The 26944-nt window shown below is 46.9% G+C and overlaps 1 protein-coding gene across 2 annotated transcripts in view; it reads right to left on the reverse strand.

Moving 5' to 3' along the window:
• Positions 1–4396: 4396 nt before the first annotated feature.
• arhgap44a (Rho GTPase activating protein 44a) overlaps positions 4397–26944 on the reverse strand; it is a 76190-nt gene continuing 53642 nt past the window's right edge. Inside the window, exons 13-22 of one of the 2 annotated variants that reach the window (XM_063186354.1) lie at positions 26616–26696; positions 24297–24410; positions 23490–23581; positions 22856–23066; positions 18256–18444; positions 15426–15687; positions 14950–15338; positions 8929–9074; positions 7840–8256; positions 4397–4770 (exon numbers count right to left, since the gene is read on the reverse strand). In XM_063186354.1, coding sequence (XP_063042424.1) covers positions 4613–4770; positions 7840–8256; positions 8929–9074; positions 14950–15338; positions 15426–15687; positions 18256–18444; positions 22856–23066; positions 23490–23581; positions 24297–24410; positions 26616–26696 — 2059 coding nt within the window. In that variant the 3' untranslated portion in view covers positions 4397–4612. Of the gene's footprint in view, positions 8257–8928; positions 9075–14949; positions 15339–15425; positions 15688–18255; positions 18445–22855; positions 23067–23489; positions 23582–24296; positions 24411–26615; positions 26697–26944 lie in introns of both variants that reach the window. The other variant, XM_063186345.1, reaches the window with a different exon arrangement.

Consider the following 26944-nt stretch of genomic DNA (forward strand, 5'->3'; position numbering starts at 1 on the left):
GGGATAAAAAGAAGACAACCAGCGCAAAAACGTTTTTTGTTTTTTTGGTGGGGCTTTCCGTCATTCAACATCCCGCAATAAACTGTGTTTTTCTTTAGCAAGATATTGAATAAAAACGAAAAACTTTTGCTCATCCATGACATCGAGCCTCGTGTCACAAGGCCAGAGGAAAGAACGGGAGGAAGCAGTTTGATGTACACCCAATGGCTTATGCCCACACTTCCAAAAGTACTAATCATGCACTCTCAGCCAGCTACTGTGAGTCTAGGTTGTTCTGACCCTTTTTTGTTGTTGTTGTAAAATCCCATCCCAAATTTCCTTGTTGCCTCTGCAAAGAAGGTGATGTGTGAATACTACAAATGTTTAAAAAGAAAAGAGGAAGGAAAGTCCTGTGACAGTTATTTCTCCTCCTCCTGTGACCTATCAGATTAACAGCATCGGAACAAAAGCGCTCACATTCCAAAAGAAAAGCAAAGTAACAACAAAATAACACATGGGGAAAAAAAAATGAAAAAAGAATGCAGTGCAAAAAAGGCTGAGCATCACGGTCATTGATGCTTTGCAACAGCACGAAGTTGGCATGCTCCTATCTATCTGCTGACCTTTTGAACCCTGATATCACTGCAGACAGCTTACTTTACCTCCTGATGTGTGTGTGTGTGCTTGTATGTGAAGTACATGAAGTAAGAGTAAAATAGGACTATTAAAGCTCCGTCGTTACCAGACTACAGCACAGCTTGAGCAGGCATGCTAACGCTTATCGGAAAACAATCCACCCAAGCCAAGTCACCCTGACAAAGTCTATTGCATTTACAAAAAAATTGCTAGTCTCAACAACAACTTCCCCTCCCCTCCCTCTGCCCTCCCGTCCCCACTTACTCAATAACAAAACCTGCAAACTTAACAACAAAAAAAAATGTTGGGTGCAGTGGTGCCCAAAATGCCACGTTAGCAATGGGGGGATGAGAAATGAGAGAGCAATTTTCAAAAAAGGTCATGCTTCTAATGCAGCTTCCGTTGGTTATTGATGCGACCTGGACGTGATCCAAATCAAAGTCCAGATCGACACATTCAGTCTAGGCTCTCGTCTTATATGATAACACCACCTAACACCCCCTTTCTTCATTAAAAAACACACGCCGATGAAACCATCACAGACAGAACCTCAAGTGTACACAAGAAGAAAAAAAACTTGTCATTATCTTTAGGACATGAATATCTAAAGTGAGGGCACTTGCAAATGTTCATTTTATAACCACTACGACTATCAATATTACTCAGCCACAAAACTTTGTCAAGAATATAACTCGTTGAGTACACACGCACACACACAGGCATACAGACACACACACAGAGGCATATCCTACATGACAGAGACTACACCTTCTTAAGTTTAAGTCCCTGAAGTAGACAAACATCAAAAGTTAAAAGGAATACAAGTCAATTGCAAAACAAATGAAACAAAAGAGACTTGGTTTCCTATCAAGTGTTTAGCAGAGCGTGGGAATTGGGTATGACCTCTCTATGACCTCAAGAGGTTCACAAAGAAACAATAGCAAAAAAAAGAAAAGAAAAGAAATAATTGCACTTTGATTGAAAAAAAATAAAATTGAAATGTCCTGTCAGTTCTGCTTGGGGGCCTTCGGACACTGTGAGAGAAAACCTGCCATGTCTTTCCACTACTTTGAGAAGATGGACAGAGCATTCATGCCTCCTCACTCCTCAAACTACACCCCAAAAACCTCGGCCTGATGCCAACACACTTTAAGATGGCAAACAGGCACAAAGTACAGTATACTGTTACTTGCCACGTATTACACTTGGTCAAATGTACTCCTTTTCTATTAGAACACCATCCAAAACCAATTCTGGATTTTCAATACATTGGGAAATGCACAGTAAATACTGCATGTAATATTAAACACGTCCCAAATTATTGCATTCGAAAAGGGCAAAGAATTATTTGAGGATTTTCAAAAAAAGAGAAGAAAAACAATCCAACAGATGGCCATCAACACTCTTCAAGAATCCCTTGCAAGATAATAGTGTTCTTCTGACATGCAGTGATGGTATGTGAGTGAGATGGGGCATTGGCGTACTAACAGGCCACACCTTGGTGGCACCAATGTTTACAGTAAAGCAGCACTATGCAACTTTGGGTTTAAGCCTCCCACTACGGGCCAAGATTTAATGTCTAATAGTTGAGACTCGCCAAGACTCACACAAGTCAACTTGCAAGCATGTTTCCCCCCCTCTGCCAACCACTGGGCCAGCCATGAGAATTGCCCAATAATAATCATTCAGTCATTTGACCATCTAGTGGCTTGCAAAAATGATTCATTCACCTCAAACAAGTTGCCTAATGCTTCTTCATGAGTAAATGCAATGGTGTGGAAAAAAAAGAAATACAAGAAATTCTGCTCTGTCAAGTTTCTTGTACATGTACCGATAGCAGTATTCATGGCTTTCTGTCACAGCTGTCAGAGCTCTTATTCACTCACTCCTGCCGACATTGTGTGTGTGTGTGTGTGTGTGTGTGTGTGTGTGTGTGTGTGTGTGTGTGTGTGTGTGTGTGTGTGTGTGTGTGTGTGTGTGTGTGTGTGTGTGTGTGTGTGTGCGTGCGCGCGCGCTTGTCCGTGTGTGTGTATTTGTGGGAGGGGTAGATCAAAAAATAACACCACCAACATTATATCATTTTTCTAGAACAAGATAAATATGACCACATTTATGAATATATCATATAATTCATATTTGTCTTTACATCTGAATCTGCCCACTTGGAATTATCTACATTATAATCTATTTACATAGGCTCTTATGTACACACGGAAAAGGGGGTTGTCGGGTACATGAAGTCTGAAGCACTTGAGACAAGGTGTGCAGACAGCATCAATAGGGCTTTGCAGGCAGTGCTGTCACAGTTTAAAACTACTGTTCTCTTTTCCATGTCCATTGAGGCTAGTGGGGACCAGGGTTGTTTTAGCACCAACTAGCTCTGAAATGGTCCTTGGCCTGGCCGGGCCTGAAGGCTTGAGTCAAGGAGAAGGTGAGTCATGTGTTGACCTGGTGTGAGGCTCGACCGAGTAGACACACTGCTTCTCAACTGGTGCTGCACACGCACATGGCCTCTCTTTCATGCCGCCCGTCCAAGAAATCCATTTACTATCGAAGCCCTTCTTCTGGGATATGGAATCATCATTGGCATTCAAACAAGACTGAGCTTCAGGTTGTTGTTTTTTAAAAAACACTTCTTTTTCAGCCTTTGCTTGTGAATTGTACTTATTATAGCAACAGCGACAGTTAAAAGAAGAAAAAAGGTTTTTCAAAGAGGACATTCTTGTACTGCGCTGATGTTGCTATGTGTACAGACTGGTGACCACTGAAGTAAGCTTGGCTCCGAAGCAATGCAAATATGGAATAGGGCACGTTTTGACCAAATCTCTCCATGTGAACAGCCGCATGAGCAGGGGCAAAATGACACTTAATAGTAAGTATCTAAGAAAGGGAGTGACTGAAAGAATGAGTGAAGAGGAAAGTGAGAGAGAGAGAGAGAGAGAGAGAGAGAGAGAGAGAGAGAGAGAGAGAGAGAGAGAGAGAGAGAGAGAGAGAGAGAGAGAGAGAGAGAGAGAGAGAGAGAGAGAGAGAGAATGGCATATTAAAATTGAAATTCATGCTTGCTCATGGTCGTGATCGTAGTCTGCATTGTGATAGTGACGATGGACAGCATTTATAGTGCCTGGGGCTAACCTTTCCAATCCTGTGAGGTAACACACAATGTCTGTTCTGGCATGCTCATGACACTGGAAACCACTGGCTAATAAGCTCCATATGGTGTCACTGACCTTGTTAAGGACACTCCAACAAAAACTACCAAACAAACAAAAAAGACTTCAACGTATACAAAACCAGGCAAATTAAGTAAAAAAAAAACATACAAACCAACAAAACAATAAGGCAAACGTCACAAATAAAATTACGGCAACAAGAAAAGTAATACAATCCATTTAGCACATTTCTCTAGCCATTTCCTCCCTGGTTACTTTTTTTTTTTTGCTGTGGTCCATCCTATCTGATTTAGTCCAGAAGATATTTTGATGGCGCCACGTGTGCGGGTAGAGTCATGTGTAGAGCTGTTCGTTGGGAGATGTCTGTGCTGATTAAAGGTTCTCGTCTGGGTTTCTTTTGAGAAAAGTGGATTAGTGACTGAGTTTGTGTTTCAGGCCCCAGGCAAGTCTGTAGTTCTACAAGAAGTGGATGATGGCTGGTTGATAGTCTAGTCAGTTGTGCATTTAGGTTTTATCAGAAGAGAAAAGCAGAGCAGGGAAAAGAGAGAAGAAAAAAAAAGATAGAGAGAGAGAGAGAGAGAGAGAGAGAGAGAGAGAGAGAGAGAGAGAGAGAGATACATGAAGTAATATCCAGAGGCTGTAAAAAGTGAGGGAGAAGAAAGAGAGAAGAAGGTGAAAGAGAAGGGTCACATCACCAGTCACACCAACCTAAAGAAAGAAGAAAGAATATAGATAGCGAGATCGAAACAGAGAGGGAAAAACCAGGTTGTGTGTGCGCGGCGTGGCATTGTGTGAGGGCCAAACGGGATGTTTTGGTTTTAGTGGCGTCATAGTGTGGTGCTCTGGCCCTCCTCTTCGGAGGTGGCTTCCTCGTCGGGGGACTCGAGCACCCTCAGGGAGCCACGGCAGGGGGTCACCCTGAACTCGTCCAGGATGCTGTCCAGGTTGACATTGATGGAGGGGATTTCCAAACTGAAGAAGTCTGCTGTTGGATGGCAATGGTGATGAAGTGGACGAAGAAAGGACAAGAAGACGACATGAGAAGAAGAAGAAGAAGAAGAAGAAGAAGAAGAAGAAGAAGAAGAAGAAGAAGAAGAAGAAGAAGAAGACGATAGAAGCGCAAGATGGTGACAGGACAAGGGCACACGGTGAGGATGGCAAAGAGTGAGTAGTGAAGTTCAGGGAGGAAGGAGGACACAGGTTGTTTCAATGGTGGTTTGAATGGGTCATGAGTGTGAATGACATGAGAGAGGAGACAGGGAAGGCAAAGTCAAAGTTCAGTTCCTCACCTTGCAGGCACAGCATTCAGTTAGCAACGTGTTATCTATTAGCAGCATTAGTATGGTCTGTTTCTTCGATATTTTAGTCAGAAAGAAAGCAGCTGGTAAGTATGTACATTGTTGTCTCCCCCGTATTCAAAAACAGGGAGTCTACCACAGAGAAACTCTTCCAAAGTGATCAAAGGAACGGCATTACATTTAATTTAACATTCTAAAGATTAAGTGCTATTTTAAGTGCAATTATGGGGCTATTCGACAATGTTCTTGTAACACTGTTTAAAAAGCACAGACAAAATCTCTAGTCATTCAACACATTGCTTTGCATGGATGTGAAATAAGGTCCTTGAGTATAAGGTATTTGAATCGGGGTGTTGGTAACAACAGGTGAGCTATACACAGATGACACACAAATAACACGTCACATTTTACCACAGCAACCAAAACAACACCACCAACAACACAGCAGCAACACGGGATGGATGGATGAGTGTGCGTTGGGTGGAAGCGTAGTAGAGTGACAGGGGCGGGGCCCCAACGGAATGCCAAGGATATGGAATGAAATGAAATGGAACAGAACGAAGAGGAGAGGAAAAAAAATGGCAATAGTCATAATGGAAATAATAAATAATGATTACAGATGATGATGATGATTACGAAAAAAATTAAACATTTGCTTTGCAGCTGTCTGATGCACTGCGTCTGCGCTCTGGGATGAGGGTGATGTCATCCCTTTTTTTTTGTCAGAATGGGATGGAGCAGAACGGACTGTCAGGCTCAGGAGGGAGAAAAGAGGAAGCGCGGGGAAGAGAGAAGGAGGGAGGGTGCGAAAAAAAAAGTAAGGAAGCATGGTGTGTGAAGAGGCAAAAACAGAAAGAGAAAAAAGGGGCAAGCGAGAAGGGAAAAAAATAGAAGAGTAGAGTAGGTGAAACAGACTAGAAAACAACAGGAGAGAAGCAGAGAGCGAGTGAGCGAGAGAGAGAGCGAGAGAGAGAGAGAAAGAGAGAGAGAAAGAAAGAGAGAACTCAAGGAAGATGACATGGTTCGCAAATGATAGGTTTTGGATGCCAGCACATCTAGGGCCAATGGAGAGATGTGTTATAGGTGGGTTTGTCATATTTGACTTGTTAGCTTTGAGAGGGAAGATAAATACGGTGAGCAAAGCGGACTACAGGAGCAGATGAGAATTAGTATAAGATGGAGCAGCAACACAGTCATGTTTTGGGCGCTTGAGCAATGGCCGCTGGGAAGGCTAGTTTGTCAGCCATGCACAACCCCTGGGTCCAACTCCATCCATACACACAACAGACTGACACAGCACACAAGTTAGCAATGGTAGCAACACTGACATGGCAAATGAAAGCTTTATAGCCAGAGCGACCCACGAACACAGAGGGAGGAAAGGGGCTGGAGAGAGGAAGAAAGCAGAGGGGTTATGTGAAATGATTTGCGCCTCCTGAAATAAAATAAAAAGAATGTCTGTTCAGAGAGCAGAAGAGAGGTTGAGAAAAAGAGAAAGACTGACTCGAGAAAGAATGAGAAAAAGCAGAATACAGACATACTGTAGAAAGAGAGAGAGAATGTGTGAACAAAAGACAAAGCAAAAGAAAGAAGAGAAAGGCAAAAACCAGCAAAAGAACCAAAAAGACAACACGTAAGAGAAAAAAGAGAGCAAAAGAGAGACAGCGCGAAAAGAGATCGAGCGAAAGCAAAGAGTCCCCAGAAACGGACCAGCATGGTGGTGGCCCCCAGGCCAAAGCCAAATGCGGTATGGGGGGGTGGGTGAGGCTGAAATGGGGCTCGGGCACGCACGGCGCAGCAGGACCAGCTTACCCCAAATGTCCCCCTCACACTTAGCATCACACTTAGTCCCTGGCTTCACACAGCTGCAAGGTACACAATGGTAGCAGGGAGGAGGGGAAGGGAGAGGAGAGGAGAGGAGAGGAGAGGAGAGGAGGGAGTAAGGGGGGAGGAGGAGGACAAAACAGTTATAAATCAATGAGAGAGGAGAAGAGTTGACTCTCTTGTTCTTTCTCAAGGCAGCAGGTCATAGTTTCACATCGTTGAGAGAGACACAGGGTCTGGTGGGAGAATGGTCGGTGTTGTGATATGGGGTGTACAGTACTGTGCCCTGTGCTGCCTGTGTTAAAGGCCTTAGGCAAGTCTTCAACAGCGATGGGAAGACATTGGATGTGAAGTCTATGACTTGCGGAGATGAAAATAAATTAACTGACACAAACAGGTATCAAGTCTTGACAGGTGATTTCCATACAGGCAACAGTCAGCTTCATGGTGTATATTGTTTATATATAATTTTCATGTACAGTCAGTATACTGTATGTTCCCTTTTCTCTAAAAGCTATATCATCCTGATGATACGCCAGGAGACATTTCCATTTTTTTCTGCTGAATAATATTAAGTCACTGCTACAGGCACCCAAAAGAGCGTGCTTGTTCTTCCCTAAGAAAGGCACCCAGAATATTTTCCTTTTTTTTCAAACAAAGCAAACCAACAAACAAAGACAAACTAGACGAACTAGACAAAATAGACAAACAGGCTCCTTCTTACGAGGACCCCCCCCCCCCACCCCCCCTTCCTCAGAGTCCATCCTCTGAGTAGGTGGGTGAGACGGAGAGTTTGAGTGAGGAACGTGGGGCCCCCACACGAGGCATGGGCACTGGAACTGGAACTGGCATAGGCATAGGCACAGGCACAGGCGGTGCACCACTGCCACCGGCACCACCACCACCGCCAGCGCCACCGATGTGGTGTTTACCTGTGGACATGCTCTCTCCAGGGGACATGCCGTCCAGCATGCCCTGGTCCGGTGGCGGGGTCTCTCCCGTGGGCAGGCTGCCGGGCACGGTGGGGGGCTGTGGCGGGGGCAGGCTGGGCCTCTGCCGAGGCTTGGGCGTGGGCCGCGACTTGGTGAGCGTGCCGGTGTGCGAGGGCGGCGAGGAGAGGAGGGCGTGGTGGGAGGGCGTGGCCGAGCCCATGGGCATCTGGATGGGCGAAGAGGCTGGCAGCTGGCCTGGCGCGCAGACGAGGCCGTAGGGGGACGGGGTGCTGGGGGGCGTCGGGGACAGGCTGACCGGGGACGGTTGGCCCGTGGACTGGTCGGACATCCCGCCACTGCCGCAGCCGGAGCCTCCATACGGGACCTTGGGGGGCACGGGGGCCAGCTTCTTAGAGGCTGCAGGAGCAGGGGCAGGGAGGAGAAAGTAGAGGAGGAGACGAAATAAGAGGAGAGAGGAGAGAAGAGGAGAAATACCATTATATGCATAAAGGAAAGCGTCAGGCAAAAAAAACAAGGTAAGAAAAAGGCAAAGCAGAGACAGAGAAAATCCATTTCATTTTGGGATTTCATTTGGTGATTCATTTGGGGAAAACTTTATTTCATGTGTTTTAACCTTTGCAATAATACAAAAGTTGTGCAATGAAGAGAGATAATGAGCACGGGCCAAGAAAAGGGAGGGAGAAAGAGGCAGCAGCCCGTTTTCAAAATTAGAATCAGAGAATTTATTTTCAGAAAGCAGCAGCAACCAGTAAATGGGGCATTCGTTCGCAGTGATTTAGTTTGCAGTTAAAAGTTCATCAGGAGAGGTAGCTTGTGGTAAAGAGGAGAGGAGTGGAGTGGAGATGAAAGGAGAGGAGAGGAGGGGAGAGAGAAGGAAAGGAAAAGACAGGACAGGAAAGGAAAGAAAGAGGGCAGAAAGGAGAGGAGTAGAGAGGAGAGGAGAGGAAAGGAGGGGAGAGGAGAGGAGCAGAGAGTAAAAAAGAAAGAGCAAGAGACAAGAACAGAAGACATTAAAACAAGAGAAGGAAAGATGAGAGGAAAAGAAGGGAAGAACGGATCTGTGCTTGCCTTTGCGCAGTGTGTGGGGGCTGTGCTCTGCTGAATGTGGCGACTGGCTGCTGCTCTGCTGACCGCCAGGAGGGGGCACTGTGGGCGTTGGTACTTGGATGGGCTTGTGGCCGGTCACCGGCGAGAGCTCCTTACTCTTCAGAGTGCTGCGTGGAGGGACACATGAGCATGTCAGGGCCTGCACAGTACATTTTGCAGAGTTAATGCAACACCTGATTTTGCATGCTCTGAAGTGTATTTTATACCAGAGTACTCTCTAAGTGTTGAATTAACAGTGTATTTTTTTTTTTTACTTGGGCCCTATATACTTCAAACACTTCAAGACAGACTAAGACATCCTTAGACACTAATTTACGACACCCTGAATCATCCTCTTCATTATCGTCTCTTATTTCTTTGCACTTCTTCTTCACTCGTTTGCCCCGTGCTCCTCAAAAGTCAGACTGGCATTGAGGTGGGTACAGTAGGACTCATCGGATGAAAGTGCTACACACACACACACCCTGCTGTAATACACACACTACAAGGGATTTAATGTATATAAATTGTGTGAATTTAAATACTGCATTCATTTCTGCTTGCATAACTGCAGATGAATATGATCCCTATATACTATGTGCACATGCTGTATAGTGTGTGTGTGTGTGTGTGTGTGTGTGTGTGTGTGTGTGTGTGTGTGTGTGTGTGTGTGTGTGTGTGTGTGTGTGTGTGTGTGTGTGTGTGTGTGTGTGTGTGTGTGTGTGTGTGTGTGTGTGTGTGTGTGTGTGTTACTGCCCACACATACATAAATTATGAATCCATGTGAATGTGTATGTGTGTTTCACAGTAGCAGACCTCAGACACACATGATTGGATGGCAGTGAATGTATTTCCATGTGGCGAAGCACAGAGGAGTAGGAGGAGGAGGAGGAGGAAGAGGAGGGTGGTGTCAAACGCCTCCACAACATCTTCCCATCCCTACAGTGTTTTGCAGTCTTCATCCAAAACTTACTGTGTCAAAATTAACACTCACAGCATTGCAACCAAGTGTTGAATTCACTCAAAATTCACCATGTACCAACATGCACCACCTCCTCTTCACTGCTGCTCACCACCACCACCACCTCCTCCTCATCATCATCATCACTGATCATCATCACCTCCTTCTCCTCCTCCTTCTCCTCCTCCTCTTTCTCCTCCATCTCCTCATCACTGATCATCATCACCTCCTTCTCCTCCTCCTTCTCCTCCTCCTACTCCTCTTTCTCCTCCATCTCCTCATCACTGATCATCATCACCTCCTTCTCCTCCTCCTCCTCCTCCTCCTCCTCATCATCATCACTGATCATCATCACCTCCTTCTCCTCCTCCTCCTCCTCCTCCTCATCATCATCACTGATCATCATCACCTCCTTCTCCTCCTCCTCCTCCTCATCATCATCACTGATCATCATCACATCCTCCTTCTCCTCCTCCTCCTCCACCTCCTCATCATCATCACTGATCATCATCACCACCTCCTCATCACACCCACACACTGCAGTGCCATCTCCACTCTGTTCCTACGCCACACTCCGAAACTCAGAAACTGCCAGAAACTCCAATGCTGCTCCTGCACAAATAGTACACAGTTCATTTTGCTCCGATGATTCCACTCTACTGTGACCACTCATGGTCCTACACCTTTGGTGTTACATTGGACCTCTGACTGTTGAATTAACACAGCTAAGCCATATACGCTCTCAAATCGTGTCAAATTAAAACGTTGTAAGTGCGAATTCAACGCTACTTAGAGTTCAAATTTAACACAGAATCAAATTGCTGTACGTCTACAGCAGTGTTTCTCAACCTTTTCTTAGGTGAGGCACCCTTTCAATTCATGAAAAATGTCAAGGCACCCCAAACCAACAAGCCGTAACATGGCATTGCATCCGATACCACACAAGCTTAGAAAAGTAACACATTTGGAGACGTCACACGACCTACGTTCGAAGTTACAGCTGACTGGGGCGACCTATATTTACTTTATTGTGTGTAAATGGCAGATGAACGATTCCACTGACTAGCATTAACTTATCAATTTAGACAAATATGTATTATATTACATCATTTATTTATCAATCACGTTTCCGCGGCACCCCTGAGGGGGGCCGGCGGGACCCCAGGGTGCCCCGGCACCCCTGTTGAGAAACACTGGTCTACAGAACAGTGATTTAACACAGCAAAATGAACCGTGTGCTGGCTGCAGCTACTCTTCATGTGGCCATCGAAATGACTACTTTTCTGACAATTGCTTGTCTCTCACGCTCTCACCCCGTGCACCGATTGTGTGAGGTGAGTGAAGGTGGGAGGAGGGCAGGATGGTGGGTCCATAAATTCAAACATTTCAGTAACACTTCACTTTGTTCATGCCCCTGTGTAACACATTCATAGCTGCATTTAGTCACTTTGCATGGAGCGTTCATTCGTAAGACATTCATACCAAACGTTTCATAAACATGGAAGACGAAAGGACAGCAACTTGTCAAAATAAAAGTTCAACAATTGCAAAGTAGCCTTTCCGTTGTTGTTCTGAACCCTTCCTAACCGCAACCAATCTTGGTCAATGATTTACTCCTGTGCCAGGGACAGAACATGGTCAGGCAAATATTATCTTCCCCTTTTTCCTGTCCTTTCGTCTTCCATTTTCATGAACGTTTTGTAATGAATGTCTTATGAAACAGTCATGAGCGCTTCATGCAATACATGAAACAATACATGAAACAGCTGCCATGAATGTGTTATGCAGGGACACGTAAAGTTAAGTGTTATCAACATGTCAAATGTAGACTAAAGGGGGTGGACTTTGGATAGGGGGAATGTAAGTGTGTCTGTGAGGTAGTTCTGGTGGTGTGACAAACAGTGTTGGACAACCTGCATTCATTGGATGCAAACCAATGCCACACATTCCAGATGATTTCCTGGTTGAATGATCACCTGGTTGAATTGGACAGGTCAAACCATTTGCAATGTGTGGTGCTGGATTGTAAACTAGTGAATCCAGGTGGCCCTTCACTGGTAGTGAACCTGTACACAAGGTTTCAATGGGGACAATGACTAGGACAGGATAAGGGAGGGGGGTTGTGATTCCCAATCAGGGGTAGAGCAGTGATTCTAGAGCAGTGATTCTCAAAGTGTGGTCCGGGGACCACTGGTGGTCCACGACAGAGCTCAGGTGGTCCGCGAGGGGATTTCTATTTTTCCAAGACAAGCTAGCAGTAGGCTATATTTGTAACATTATTACAAAGCTGCGCATAGCTGAAATCTTAATTTCACAACAATAAGACCGGCTTGTAAATGAATAAAAAGCATGTGATTTTTATCGAAATTAGCAGTGTCAAATTAGCACCCATCAACCCATAATTCAGTTGACAGGTGCTCCCTGAACATTTTTGGGGAGACAAAGTGGTCCTCCCTCTGAAAAAGTTTGGGAACCACTGCCCTAGAGGTACGTGAGCACGCTGCAAGGGGTACGTGGGAAAATGTAATAATAACAAACTCATGGAGCTTAGTCACATTGGGATACAGAAAGATATATTAAGACAGAGGGTAGTCAGGGTATGACAAAAAAAGGCTTAGGGGGTACGCAAAAGGAAAAAAAGGCTGAGAAACACTTTGAGGAGAGGAGCAGCTTTCATCAAGCGAGCTCTCAGGAGCTGTGAGATGAGGATGCCAAACGGAGATAATGAAGCATACCCCACGCTATCAGCATCTCAAGCTGCACGGAGAGGACAGACTCACAAGACAGATCAGATCAGTTGGCATCAGAAGGGGAAGGGGGGGGGTGAGGGTATGGGAAGGCAGTAAGGAGAGAGTGATAGATATAGAGAAAGAGAAAGGAACAGAGAGGAGGAGAGAAACTGAAGATGGCAGGAAGGAGAGAGAGAGACAAAAGCGCGAGAGAGAGAGAGAGAGAGAGAGAGAGAGAGAGAGAGAGAGAGAGAGAGAGAGAGAGAGAGAGAGAGAGAGAGAGAGAGAGAGATGCAGCATAGAAAAGACAGAATGGAAGTGTAAGAGAGAAAGACAGAGAGAGAGAGAGGGGGGGGGGCAGAGGCATACCGCCCCATACAGTATAGTAAAGACAGAATGGAAGAGAGAGAGGAGAGACAGGGAGAGCGAGAGAGAGAGAGAGAGAGAGAGAGAGAGAGAGAGAGAGAGAGAGAGAGCGAGCAAGAGTGAGAGCGAGACATAACCCCTACCACCTCCACCCTTCACTCTGCACTACAGGTGCCACTGGGTTAGAGGCAAATCACAGCAGTTGTTCTTTCTCGGCGCCTCTCTCAACAAGGCATTGGTGCAGAGGGCTGGAGGGGGTGGAGGAGCAGGGGCTGTTCATCAGGGCTGCATTCACCTCCCTGGCAGGAGGCTGGCATGCAGCCCTGGGACTGGCACACTAACAGGCGGATGGATGCAGCCGTACGATCTGGCACGAGCGGGTGACAGCAGCTTTATTTTTAGAGCGAGCCAGAGACTTCCACAGCTCAGCAGCTGATGGCTCAGTCACGAGCAAACAGGGAGGATGGAGAGGAGAGGAGAGGAGAGGAGAAGAGAGGAGAGGAGTACAGAGGGGAGGAGAGGAGAGGAGAGGAGAAGAGAGGAGAGGAGTACAGAGGGGAGGAGAGGAGAGGAAAGGAGAGAAGAGGAGAGGAGAAGAGAGGAGAGGAAAGGAGAGGAGAGGAGTACAGAGGAGAGGAGAGGAGAGAAGAGGAGAGGAGAGGAGAGGAGTATAGAGGAGGGGAGTACAGAGGGGAGGAGAGGAGAGGAGTACAGAGGGGAGGAGAGGAGAGGAGATGAGGGGAGAGGAGAGGAGGAGAGAAAAGGAGGGAGAAGAAAGGAGGAAGAGATGGGCTTCGGGGGACGGCCATAGCAAAAGCAGGATGTTTCACTCCACTCTATTCCATCTCCTCTCCTCTCCTCTCTCCTTTCTTCTACTCTCCTCTCCTCCCTTCTCTTCTCCTCTCCTCTCTATATCTTCCATCTCCTCTCCTCTCCCCTCTCCTATCTTCTCCTCTCCTCTCCGCTCCCATCATCTCATCTCCTCTCCTCTCCTCTCCTCCCCTCCCTATATCTTGCATCTCATCTCTTTTCCTCTCCTTTCCTCTCCTCTCCTCTCCTTTCTTCTCCTCTCCTCTTCTCTCCTCTCCTCGTCTATCACTTCACGGATAAACGTATGGATCTAATACCTTTTGCCTTAAGGTAAAAGGACCTTTTCAGGTTTTAATTTTTGTCTAAGTAAAAATAAGCATTTCTTCCTCTCATCACAAGCAGAAATTAGGCTTTTTTAACGTCATTGGTTCATGTATGTTATTTTTGTATAAATACATTCATGTGCTGGACTGGTCGTGTATTCATTTGGAATCTCTGCCAGGATTCTTCCATCTAGAAAGCCGGCAACATCCCCTGTCGCTAGGCAACGGCCGCCCTCCGTGGAAGCAAGGCATGCCTTGACAACGAGAATGCTACAGAATCTCAGATATGGCACTGAAACCAGTGAAAGAAAAAAAAACTAGGGAGGGAGAAAGAAGAGAAAGAAAGGAACGAAGAGAGAGAGAGAGAGAGAGAACGAGAACATCTGCGGAGGAGAGAAGCAGATCAAGAGAAGGGAGGAGGGGCATTTGTGTAGTTCAGAGAAAGGCCATGGTGGCAGTGTGCAGTGGGAGAGGAGGACGGCGATGGGAGTGGGGAGAGTGGAAGAGTGGAAGAGTGTGTGTGTGGGGTTGGTGCATGTATACGTGTCGTTATCTGTGTGTGTGTGTAAGTGTTTAGTCGTCTGCCTAGTTGTCTTTGTGCATGTGTGTGTGTGTGTGTGTGTGTGTGTGTGTGTGTGTGTGTGTGTGTGTGCGCGCGCGCGCGTGTGTGTGTGTGTGTGTGCGCATGTACTGTATGTACTGTATGTGTCAGAATACAGCTTGGCTGCTGTGGCTGCTGTGACAGTGAGGAGAGCATAGGTATGCAAGGCAGGCGGGCATGGCGGCGCTGGCATGGCGCAGGCGCTATAGTTACCTAGTCAGCCTGGGGGGTCCTCTCTCTCGGGCACACGGGCAGGCGGCCCACGGTGGAGGGGGCGTGGAGGAGGAGGTGGAGGAGGAGGCGGGGAGGTTAGGAGGGGGGTTGCCTCCGAGGGACGCTGCAGCCGCGTCCGCAGTGCGCGTCAGAACGAGCGGCGTTTTGACGTAGAGGGGCGAGGCACTGGCGTCTACTACGCCAGACGAGGGGGGAGGGAGAGAGGGGGGCCCGCCACCGTGGGGCGCTGTGGCGGCGGTGGCGGCGTCCGGCCCGTGCGGCGAGGGACCACCGTGCTTGGGGAAGTGCAAGCAGCTGGGCTTGGGGTTGGAGTTGATGTCGAGCGAGGACGATGAGGAGGAGGAGGAGGAGGACTGCGGAGGCAGACACTGGAGCTGGTGGGACTGGGGGTGAGGGTGGAGCGGGGGTGGCGGAGGCTGGGGGTGCGAGGCGCGGGGGGGATGGTGGGGGACGGCCGGGTGGTGGGGATGGGGGTGAGGGAGCCCCGCGGGGGGCGGGGGGGCACTGAAGCCGGACCAGCGGGCGGAGGAGGGGGGGGGGGGGGGGGGAGGCGGCTGGGACTCGGGGCCGGGTGCCGAGGGCCGTGGGCAGGTGGGGGGTTTGGGGTAGAAGTGGTGGGCGGAGGAGGCGGAGGGGCGAGGGGGGGGCGGCCGGTCCTCCCCGGGGGGTGGGTAGACGTGAGAGGGGTCCGGACGAATGGGAGACACGTCGTCAGAGCTGCAAAAATGTAAAAGAGACATAGAGGACAGGGAGAGGGAGAGATAGATAGAGAAGGAGAGAGGGAGGGAGGGAGGGAGAGAAAGACACAGAGAGAGAGAGAGAGAGAGAGAGAGAGAGAGAGAGAGAGAGAGAGAGAGAGGGAGAGAGGGAGAGAGAGGGACAGAGAGAAAAAGAGAGAGGGGAGAGAAGAGGCTCTAGTAACTACACAGGGAGTCGCAGCAGTGGGCAAAAAAGAACAAAAAAAACAAAAGGAAAAGAAAAACAAGTGGATGCCTGTGTTTTAGGGTCAATCCAACACAAAGTCTCAATCTTAGGTACAGAGAGTAAAAACACTGCCACAAATTTGACCCAACAGCTTCTAGCAATAACCCAGGAGATCAACTACTCGGTGAAGTAGATCAACTACTCAGTGAGGTGACGTGTGGGAAGGAAAAATGTGGCAGGGTTTTTTTGTACCCACTAAAACACAGAACTTTTTTGTTTTGTGTTCACTACTAATACTTTAACTCTATCTTATTCTCTGTGCTATCAAAAGTAACAGATAAGTGTCAAGTACACATCAACGGCTTGAGTTACCAGTGACGCCAATATTAGGTGTGTGTTGAAGAGAGAGGAGAGAGAGGAGAGAGAGAGAGAGAGAGAGCGAGAGAGAGAGAGAGAGAGAGAGAGAGAGAGAGAGAGAGAGAGAGAGAGAAGATTCTGAAAGCAAACACTGCCCAGTGTTGTGAAGCATAGACGCAAAAAAAAGCCAAAAGCAGCAAAGCGGCTAAGCAGAGTCCTGAGCGAAAAAAACACACGGCAGTTGCCCTTTCTCTTGAGATGCATTCACAGCAAATTTTGCAGTGTTAATTCAACACTTAGAGTCAATTTAATATCCTGTAGCCCAGTGGTTCTTAAGTTAACGCACCCCCTTTTCTGTGCCAAAGACAAGCCGCGCACCCCCAACACAAACTTCCGCACGTGTATAGGACTAAAAAATGTTTTAAGTAATTAATTACAATGATTCTTGCTTGCATTAATCAATACCTAAATGACTCCAAATGGGGACCATAACATGTTATAATTTGGTCTTAATTTGACGTAACTATAATGTTTGCAAGCATAATTTTGGTCACAACCTCAACACAAACAAAATTCTGTGCACCCCCTGGAATCTCTGGCGCACCCCCAGGGGGTACCCGCACCCCAGGTTAAGAACCACTGCTCTAGAGTGTATTTGGTCCTGATGTTGAAAGTGTTGAATTGCCTTGCAGTTTTGTTTTTACTGTGCACATGAACTTGTGTGTTCTCTGCAACAACTGCGCAATCGGGCCAAGACTGTTTGTTCACGGGGAACACTAATCTGTTGAACAAACAGATGATTGACCGCCCAATCCAATCATAATATACTGTAGCATGCCGCGCAAGGTCAAGGACTGTAAATTGTCCCCTGTTCATATTCCCATTTGGGAGATTAAAATCATGTGAATGATTTATTAGCCAATTAGCAGCAAGTCATTTGAATTTCGTTGAATAAACTAGTGTCTGTGGACCTTAATTAGAAACAAAAACAAGTGGATAACTGGAAGTGGGAAAAAAACAAGGTACCACTTTTTGACAGGGTGTTGGTTACAGTCCCCTGGAGCAATTTGGGGTTAGGTGCCAAGCTCAAGGGCACTTCAGCTATGGATGGAGGTGTTGGGGGAAAAAAGGGTGGGATTTGAACCTGCAACCCTTTGATCTTAAGACCACCTCCTTAACCATTAGACAACCGCTGCGCATGGTTGGTGGGCCATGGTTGTGCCAACAGGCTGAGCGTAGCGTAGTGGGAGACAGAGAGTGACACACAAACCCTTTCAAGACGGCCGAGAGGGTAAATAGCAGTGAAAAAGAGAGAAGGCCACCCAAGCCCCACCCACAAAGAGCATCACATGACCAGAAGGCAGCAGATAAGCAACATGGCGTCATGACAACCCACAAAGAAGCCTCAGAGCAATCGCACGAGCAAGCTGAAGTTTACTCAAACCCAAACCAGATCAAAACCATAAACACCAAAAAAAGGACACAGTGACTCCCCCAAGTACGCCCAAAAGCACAATGACAGACAGCGTCCAAAATTACATCCTTTACATGTGAAAGTCGCAAGCGCGTTCATTATTAGACAACAAGCGCCAGCGATAATCATCATCACAACTAGAGTGAGGCATAGAGGCGTAGAGGTCAACACAGAGGGAAGGCGGAATGAGGACGACGGAGGACAGGGGAACGAAAAAAACAGACAGTGCACAAACATCGAGGAAGACAATACTAGATTGAGAAAGTAGATCATGAGTGTACAGGTAGGTAGGAGGAGAATCGTGGGGATAAGCGATGATATTGTGACATGGGACAAATGCAACAAGTACAGCCTGGTTAATAGCAAACAAGTTAGTTGTGATGACTTTGCTGTGGTGACTCAACCCAATGGTGTTGCTGATGCTGCTGATGATACAGTAGTGGCGATGGGGATGATGATGAGGAGGATGGTGATGGTGAAGATGAAGATGGTGATAAGGGTGGTGATGGTGGTGGTGTCATCTTGCTCACCTGCCCCGGTCTCCAGGTGGAGGGGTGGGCGAGGGCGAGGAGGCCAGCTCGCCAGGCTGCTCGGGGATCAGCGAGTCGCCGGGTAGGCCGGGAACGTGCATGGACGGGGGTGTGGACGAGGCCTTGCGTGCCAGGGTGGACGAACCTTTGCCTCGCACCCAGGACGTGTCCATCACCCTCACCCCCATGCTGAAGAAAGGGGTTCGGGGGGGGGAGGGAGAGAAAGAGAGAGAGAGAGAGAGAGAGAGAGAGAGATGGAGGGAGAAAAAGATGGAGGGAGAAAGAGTAAAAGAGAGTTTGAGTGAGAAAGAGAAAAATCAAAAGGGAGACATTAACTTTCAGTATGTGTCTAAACATTAAACATACACATTTGATTTTCCAGGACTAATCTGTCTCCCTCATCCCCACTCTGAACAGAGAGATCAAGAAGAGAGAGCGAGAGAGAGAGAGAGAGAGAGAGAGAGAGAGAGAGAGAGAGAGAGAGAGAGAGAGAGAGAGAGAGAGAGAGAGAGAGAGAAAGAAAGAAAGGGTGGGGGGAGTAAAAGAGGATGCGAGAGAAAACGAGACAGAAAGGAGGAGGCAGATATTACATTTCATTTCATTTCACTATGCATCCACACAACATTTTATCCCGGGTCTCTAACTTCTGTCCTTGTTTTGACTGTTTTGGTCAAGCAAATGCCCTAAAACACTTGCAATTATAGTCCATGAAATGGGGAAATGAAAAAGACTTCCGCAACAACAGAAAAGTGTGAGAAAGGGAGATGGAGAGAGCGAGGGCAGAAAGAGAGACGCACATCGGGAGGAGACTGCAGCAAAATGGCAAATAATACAAAGGAGTATACACTTTTAGAATGACAGTGAACGGGCAGGCAGGCAGGAGGACAGCAACACATAAGGGTGCAACAGTACCTTTGTATTTTCCTAATGCTGCAGAGGTGGGAGTAGAAGGAGACGGGTTAGACAAGACGAGAGAGAGAATGCTGCAGCTATGACTCACTCACAGTCTCACACACACACGCGCGCACATGCGCACGCGCACGCACACACACACACACACCAACACACGCAGCGACTGGCAATATTTTCGCCACACAGAAGAAATAGCAGCTGAGTGTGATTAGGTGAAGGGAGGGAGAGAGGGAGGGAAGGAGAGAGGGAGGAAGGGAGGTGTCGGGTGCTTTTCTCTCCAGCTACGATAGGTGCTAGGCTAGGACGGGGAGGGCTGTCATGCACCGCGGATATAACACAGCTATCACCCAGAACCACCAGCTGCAAAGGAACACACACAGAACACGAAGATGCTGGAAAGAGGAGGCAGAGCACACTGTACTGTACGGCCAAGGAATGAGGAACAGGAAAAGACAGACAAGAGGAATTAAAGGAGGGGAACAGAAAGAACAATAAAGAAAAGAATATGAAACGCAAAGACAGAAACAGACAGAAAAGAGAGGGAAGATAGAGGGAAACTAAAAGAAAGAGAGGATGGAGAGGCAAAAGAAAGAAACATACCAATGCAGAATGAGAGGAGAACATAGAAGAAGAGAAGAGAGAGAGAGAGATAGGGAGAGAGAGAGAGAGAGAGAGAGAGAGAGAGAGAGAGGCGGGCAAACAGAGAGAGAGAGAGAGACAGAGAGAAAGAGAGAGAGAGAGAGAGAGAGAGACAGAGAGAGAGAGAGAGATAGATAGATAGATAGATAGATAGATAGAGAGAGAGAGAGAGGGGGGGGGAGAAAACCAGAGATGCATAGTATGTAGTGAACCTTAAATGAGCAGCTTTCACATTGCACACAACACAACACTGTGAGACTATTAGCCCTCAATTACAGTAATTATCTCCAGCCGCTCGCATGGACACACAAACAAAGAGATGTTTCACTTCTCTCCTTTTACTAAAGAGAGGGGGTTAGGTAGAGGGGGAAACGCAGCGGAGAAAAGGAGTGAGGAGAGAGGAATTAGTCCTGAGTATGTGTTTTATGTGGAGCAATGTAGGTGTGGTGGCATAGCTGGGTAAATGAGAGGGGATGGTAAACGTATGGGTTGTATGTGGGGGAGAGGGGTGTATGTGGATGTTTGAGGATGTTTATGTGTACAGTACATTTAAATGGTGTCTACATGTAAGTTAGTGGTGTGCATTGGCACTGCCCTCACAATTCGATTCTATTACGATTCGGGAGGTTTCGATTCGATTCGATTCGATTCGATGATGCATTGCAATGCATTACACTTATACTGAAAGCAAAGCAAATTTTTCATCAGTCATGATGAGGCAATACAAGCAGTCAGATACTGAGCAGCATTTATTGGCTGTTTTCGGTATCAGTCTTGCAGTTTTCAATGCTTTGAAGTGCTTTTATTTTATTTAACATTCATTTGCTCCGGAAATATCCCCGGTAGTAATTGAAATTTGAAAAAATATGCTGCATCGATTATGGCACTTGCCGAATTGAATTGAATAGTCCTGCTCCGCATTGCTAAATCGATTATTGTTGACACCACTAATGTATGTAGTACTACTTGTACAAAGTATATGAGATGTGAATCACAAAAGATCTGACTAATGGTAATCCTGATGGAGGTGATCTGATGTGAAAACAAATATCCCTATGGGACAGTAAAGAATCTAATCTGAGAGCCAAATGACTCAACATGGGCAGAAGATCCAGGTAGAAGCCAGGCCTCAGCAACACCTGCTATGGGTCGGGGTCAGCACTCAAACACTCTACCTCGCTTGTATTATGCTGAGGTGATAAAAAAGGAGCCTTGGAAATGTTCAGTGCCATGCAGCAGGTTTCGAGGTGGAAGGCAGGTTAAATGAGAGCTGATTAAGACTCAAGAAAAGTTTGGTGTGCTTTACCAGAGAAATTAAAGTTATTCTTAGGAGCAGACCAGAGCACTGAGGAAATCATACATAGAAATACAAGGGGATTGTGAACAGGACGGTGGGTGGTACACTGTACTGTGTGGTACATAGTGTTGTGCTGTATGGTCTAGTGTGGTATGCCTACAGTCTATCTTCCCAACTCTTCAATTTCTGACTTTCTTTAACCAGACTGCAATTTTGACATCTATGCCCTTGGAGTCAAAATGTGATGTGCGCCTCAAAGGCGCCCTCTTGTGGCAGCATAACTTGACTGATGGTAAGGGTTAGGGAAAGGTCTAGGTTTAGGCCGCAGAGTCAACATGTGCTGTGGCAGGTATGTCCTCAATGTTAAAAAATCGTAGTCTGGTCAATGGTAATCAGATATTAACGAGTTGGGATAAGACTGTACTGGGTATGGGGTGGTGTGAGGTATTGTGCGGTGTGTGAGTGGTAAATTACTGTAATGTAGTGCAGGGATTCTCAAAATTCTTTGGGCCAGGAACCCCTAATGAAGCAGAAACGTTGCCAAGGGCCACCTCTTAACAGCATCCCAGTTATAACAAATACTAATTTTAATGCAAAAGTAGGGCCTATATAGGCACAACACACTGCAGTGCAATGTGCAGTGTGCAATGTCACTGCACTGGTGTGATCTGCTGTGCTGTCGTGTGGTGGTGTACTGGTATGTAGTGTGTGCGAGGGCAGACCCAGCTGTTTCTTATCTCCCTGCTACTCCTCTTATCAGCCCAAGCCAGTGGTAGAGGAAGTTCCTCTGAGGGGCATTAGTGTCAGCAACAACTCTGCTTCAAAGGACAGGAATCAGGACGTGTGGTGTGAGGCTGTCAGGGTTAGGACCTTAGCTTGATCTTTTACCCTTATTCTGAAGCGGCGTACACACACAAAGCTAGCTTTTCGCTTGCTCGCCTACTCGCCACTCTTTCATGGAACGTTCGCTGAAAGTTCCCTCGGCTTTAACTGCCCATTTACAGGCGAGAAGTACCGAGCTCTGCATTCCAATTGGTTACTTGCTAACTCGCCTCGCTCGAAGATAAAATATTTTCAACTCGGAATCCGCCCACATCGCATCGCTTGTACAGTACTCGCCTACTCGCCTGCGAGTCTCGCTGGGACACATTGACATTCTATTGAGTTCATTCGCTGAGCGAGTAACTAGCAGCGACGTGTGTGTACGGCCCTTGAAGGTGACATGGCCCATGAAGACACTGAAGTGGACGGAATACAACCCACTACAGAGGAACATCAGGGTTTATGAACCACTAGAGGTAGTGGAATGAACATGGAGAACAGAGTGTGGGCGGGGATAATGGGTTGTACAGATCAAAAGTGTCGGAAAAATGACGGAAATCGTTATTTCTCTTTCAAGGATTAGCAAATTGGGCAAAGCAAATTCCCCCGAAGCAAAGCAACCAGAGGCACAGACATAAACATACAAGCCACATCTTTCTACCTGATACCGGTAGTCGTTTATAGTACCCACAAAATGGAACTTGTTTGATGTCCGGGCTGGATTGGGACTAAAAAAGACCCGGGACCAGTCTCTAACACAGTGCAACCCCTCCAACCTATGTCAGATTACTAATCCAGGCCAGGTTAATTACACCATGGAAATTAGATGGGAATTAGGCTGTAATCTTGTATATTTTTTGCATTTTTCTTCAACATTATTAATATACTACATGCTGTCCCTTTGTTAAAGAAATAAACATCAAACTTCACCCTAGGTCTGTAGCTGTAGCATCATACCCATCCTTCTTGTAGAACTCAAGCATCATGTTGTCGGTGGCGACGCTGAGTGGGCGTCGGCCCTGGTCGTGCGGCTGCTTGCGCTCGGCCTGGTCCATGTCGGGAGAGGGCATTGAGCTGTAGTTGGAGTTGTGGTTGGTGTGGATGGGGCTCCCGTAGCAGCCCGTCAGGTTGAACTCGATCTCTGTGGGGGAGGCAAGAGGAAGGACGAGGTTTTGAAATGGTCAATAAAATGGTGAATTTGTGTTTGTGTATGTCTGCCTGCTTTCCTGTCTGTCTGTCTGTCTGTCTGTCTGTCTGTCTGTCTGTCTGTCTGTCTGTCTGTCTGTCTGTCTGCCAGCCTGCTTGCCTGCCTTTCTGCCTGTGAGTGAGTGGGGAGTTTCTGGATTTACGTATGTGCAGCTGATGGATCGCACGTGGATTACTGAAGATTAAACTGACATGCCAATGGGTTACTCATTGTGATGTTGCTCTCGGCTAAAACGCTAATGTAATCAAGAAGACAATATCAAACAAAATGTGGATATCTGGAGTGGGTGGTCAATGACTAGTGTGAATGTGTGTGTGTATGTGTGCATACGTGCGTGCGTGTCATCCTTCCACTCACCTCCGGGGAAGAACCAATCAGCGTGTTGGATGATGGGCTCAACGATGCTGACAATCTGTAGTGACACTGTGGTCATCATCTCAGTCATGTTCCTGCAGATGGAAACAAGTGACAAGATGGAAGACAGGAGTTGGATACAAATGGAAAGTGATAGCAAGCCTGGCTACTGAGACCTCTTGTCTACCACCATGCTTTTTGCTTGAGACAGTCAATGAATCAGGAAATTATTTTTGTTTAAATTTAGTAGTTTATCTGTCAGGGGTAATGCAGAGCATATTATTGTAATTATAATGTGGTCACAATACACACATCTGTGGTACATGAAAGGTTTCAAGCTAGATGGCTAATTTTCAACCCCAGTCCCTGATCAAGCCACCTATTATAAACGTGTGACATAAAAATAAAATGAAACATATGAAGATACTGTATATGTTAATCGCATACATGTCAATCACGTGATCTCAATTTTAATTATTAGTAGCTAGTAATTATCAGAGCTGTTAAAAGCTAAATAGATCAGTTAAACAATGACACCACATGCTACAGTAAATCAAGTCCACTGGTAGAGCAAGCTGTTTGGCGCTGGATTGAAGCTTCTGCATTTGGGTTAATTCATTACTGAAGCTTTACATGCAAGCCATCATAGTGTATGTATTGCAACACTTGCAACACAGATCAGACAGACAGAATCCAGGGACAACGAGAATACAACTATCCCAAACCACAACTTCATTTTCTGGAGTTGTTTGCTTCATGACATGACAGTGGAGTTATTAAAAACAAAACAAAACAAAGACGGTTACTTACCCTTCAGAGGTGGTCCATAACAGATTGGGCCCGAGCACTATTGCAATATTACCCGGTGTCATTTTGTTGAGGTCCTGGTCCTCCGTGAGTTTTGAAAGAAATTTAATTAAGTATCTGGAGAAGGAGAAGGAAAGACATGAAACACAAACTGAATTTAAATCAGCTTTCCCTCTCTCTCTCTCTCTCTCTCTCTCTCTCTCTCTCTCTCTCTCTCTCTCTCTCTCTCTCTCTCTCTCTCTCTTTAACTGCCGCCATGCCATGACTCGCCACCTAGGCTCAGCACAAATGCTCCTGCTCTATTTTAAGCTTCTTATGAATATTTCAGGGTTTCATTGGCAATTTTCTCAGAGAGCGGAAGTGCACAACCTCAATTACGGTGATGTCCGCGCTCGGCAGAAAATGACTACAGACGCGTTCGCCCTGTTTTAACAAAGTGCGCCTGTCAAAAGTGACTGACATCAATCCCATTTGCCCAACCCAGGGTACAACCCCCTCCCCCCTCCTATTACAGCTGTATAGTTAAATGGCAAAATGTGTCTCTCTTTCATCCATCTCATTAGGGGTGTCGTGTCGATATGAGCTACTCGTCGAGCAATGCACTATAATAGTGCCTCTAGGGGTGCAGGTTAGGAAGACGGTTTGGGTTAAGGTTGTGCTAGTCTTTGTCATTACCATTTTGGTGACAATAAGGTTATGATAAAGTCTTAGTTGGTTACTTAAACCTCTCTGTATTGTCATAGCAATGTTATGTTATGTTATTAAGTAGCTGAGAGTTTTCAGCAAAGATTGAATAGGCGCATAGGCGGGCTCACCTGCATTAAGAGGCTACAAGATTATTGGTACTGAAGCTCATCTCAACAGAACAGGGTGAATAACATAGTCACAGCCTTGCCCCATGCAGCTGCTCATTCAGTGTTCTCTGCTGCGGCTGGTTTAATATTGCATTACACTTGGCTGACATGTTTTTAGCCAGAACAACGTACAGTTATTTCAAGTAGAGGATATTAGTTACAGTCCCTGGAGCAGTGTGGAGTTAGATGCCTTGATCAAGAGCACCTCAGCCATGGAGTGAGATAGGGAGTGGAAGGGTTGGGATGTGAACCTGCAACCCTCTGATCTAAAGCCCATCTCCTTAACCACTAGGCCACGGCTGCCCATAATATTGCATACATAGCAATATATGTGGTGAGCGACACAGCCCAGAGCAGAGGCAAGCAGCCATCTTGCCATCATTGCGACGTGCTATTCCCACGACGCTCTTGAATTCAGGTCAGATCGGGAGGCCGCATTTATCCCACGCCTTCCTCCTCCTCCTCCTCCTCCTCCTCTTCCTCATCCTTGTCCTCTTCCTCCTCCTCCTCCTCTTCCTCATCCTTGTCCTCTTCCTCCTCCTCCTCCTCTGCCTCGCTAATGGCCTACATACGGTTTTGACTGCCACCGTGACGCTGCGGTGGCGTCAAGGACGTGAGTTGCTGGCCACTGGCCAACAGTTGGGTTTGTCGGCAGGGCTCGGCTCGGCAGAGCAGAGCAGAGCCACCCCTCCACCCCCGCGGCTTCCCCACTGAACTGATAGTGATGCTCTTCATCATGCCAGCGCCAGCACGAGGTGACACACGTGGGCAGCCAGTCAACAACCACTCATCACCATCAACCTCTCCTCCATCCATCACTCCATCTGTCTCTCTCTCTCTCTCTAGCCTTCCTTCCTTCCCTCCCTTCCTCCTATCTTCTTTCCTTTTCTCCCTCTATCTTCATCTATCTCCCTTCCTCTCTCTGTCTTTCCCTGCCTCCTTCTCTCTACCCTTCCCTCTTTGTGTCTTCTTTCCTTCCTCCTTCTACTGTAACCTCATCCCTCTTTCCCTCCCTTTCTTGGTCTTCCTCCTTTCCCTCTATCCCTCCATCGCTCCCCCCCTCTGTCTTTACATCCCTTACTATCTCATCTCGCCCCACCTGACCCCTCCGCAAACACAAAGCACAGTCTTGCATTTCAAACTCCCACTGCGATAATTAGCTCCCACAGTCAGAGACAACACACGGTGCAATGACACGTACCACACACACGCACACACACACGCATGCACGTACAAGCACGCACGCTTGCTCGCGCGCACACACACACACACACACACACACACGCACACGCACACGCACACGCACACACACACACACCATATGACCTGACACATGGCTCACTTAGACAAACACTCTTGTAATTGTTTGTTGTTGTTTTTTCTTCCCACCTCTCATTGAGACACACTTGGAGAAAACAAACAGAGGTTAAAAGAGGTGAATAATAATACATAAAAGGGGCTGGCTGACCTGAAGTTGTTCAAGTTGTCTTGAGGGAGTTTCTCGCAGGCGGTCAGCAGGGCCTGCAGCCGCTGGTCCACGTCCTGAATGCTGAGCAGCAAGGCAGGAGTAGAGACAGAGGGGGGAAAAGCGCAGTGTTAATTCTGTTCTAAGAATATACGCGAAGTCCCAATAAACTTAGTGTTGAGTCAACTCTTACTCTTAGTGTTGAGTCTTAACTCTTAGGAAGTTGAAATGAACACCATTTAAGACAATGCATGGCATTGCAGCGCTAATTTAACATGCAAATACTTGAATTTAACACTGATATCAAATGGCACAGTGTATTCTCAGAATTG

This window comes from Engraulis encrasicolus, chromosome 2, assembly GCF_034702125.1.
Source record: "Engraulis encrasicolus isolate BLACKSEA-1 chromosome 2, IST_EnEncr_1.0, whole genome shotgun sequence".
Classification (NCBI taxonomy): Eukaryota; Metazoa; Chordata; class Actinopteri; order Clupeiformes; family Engraulidae; genus Engraulis; species Engraulis encrasicolus.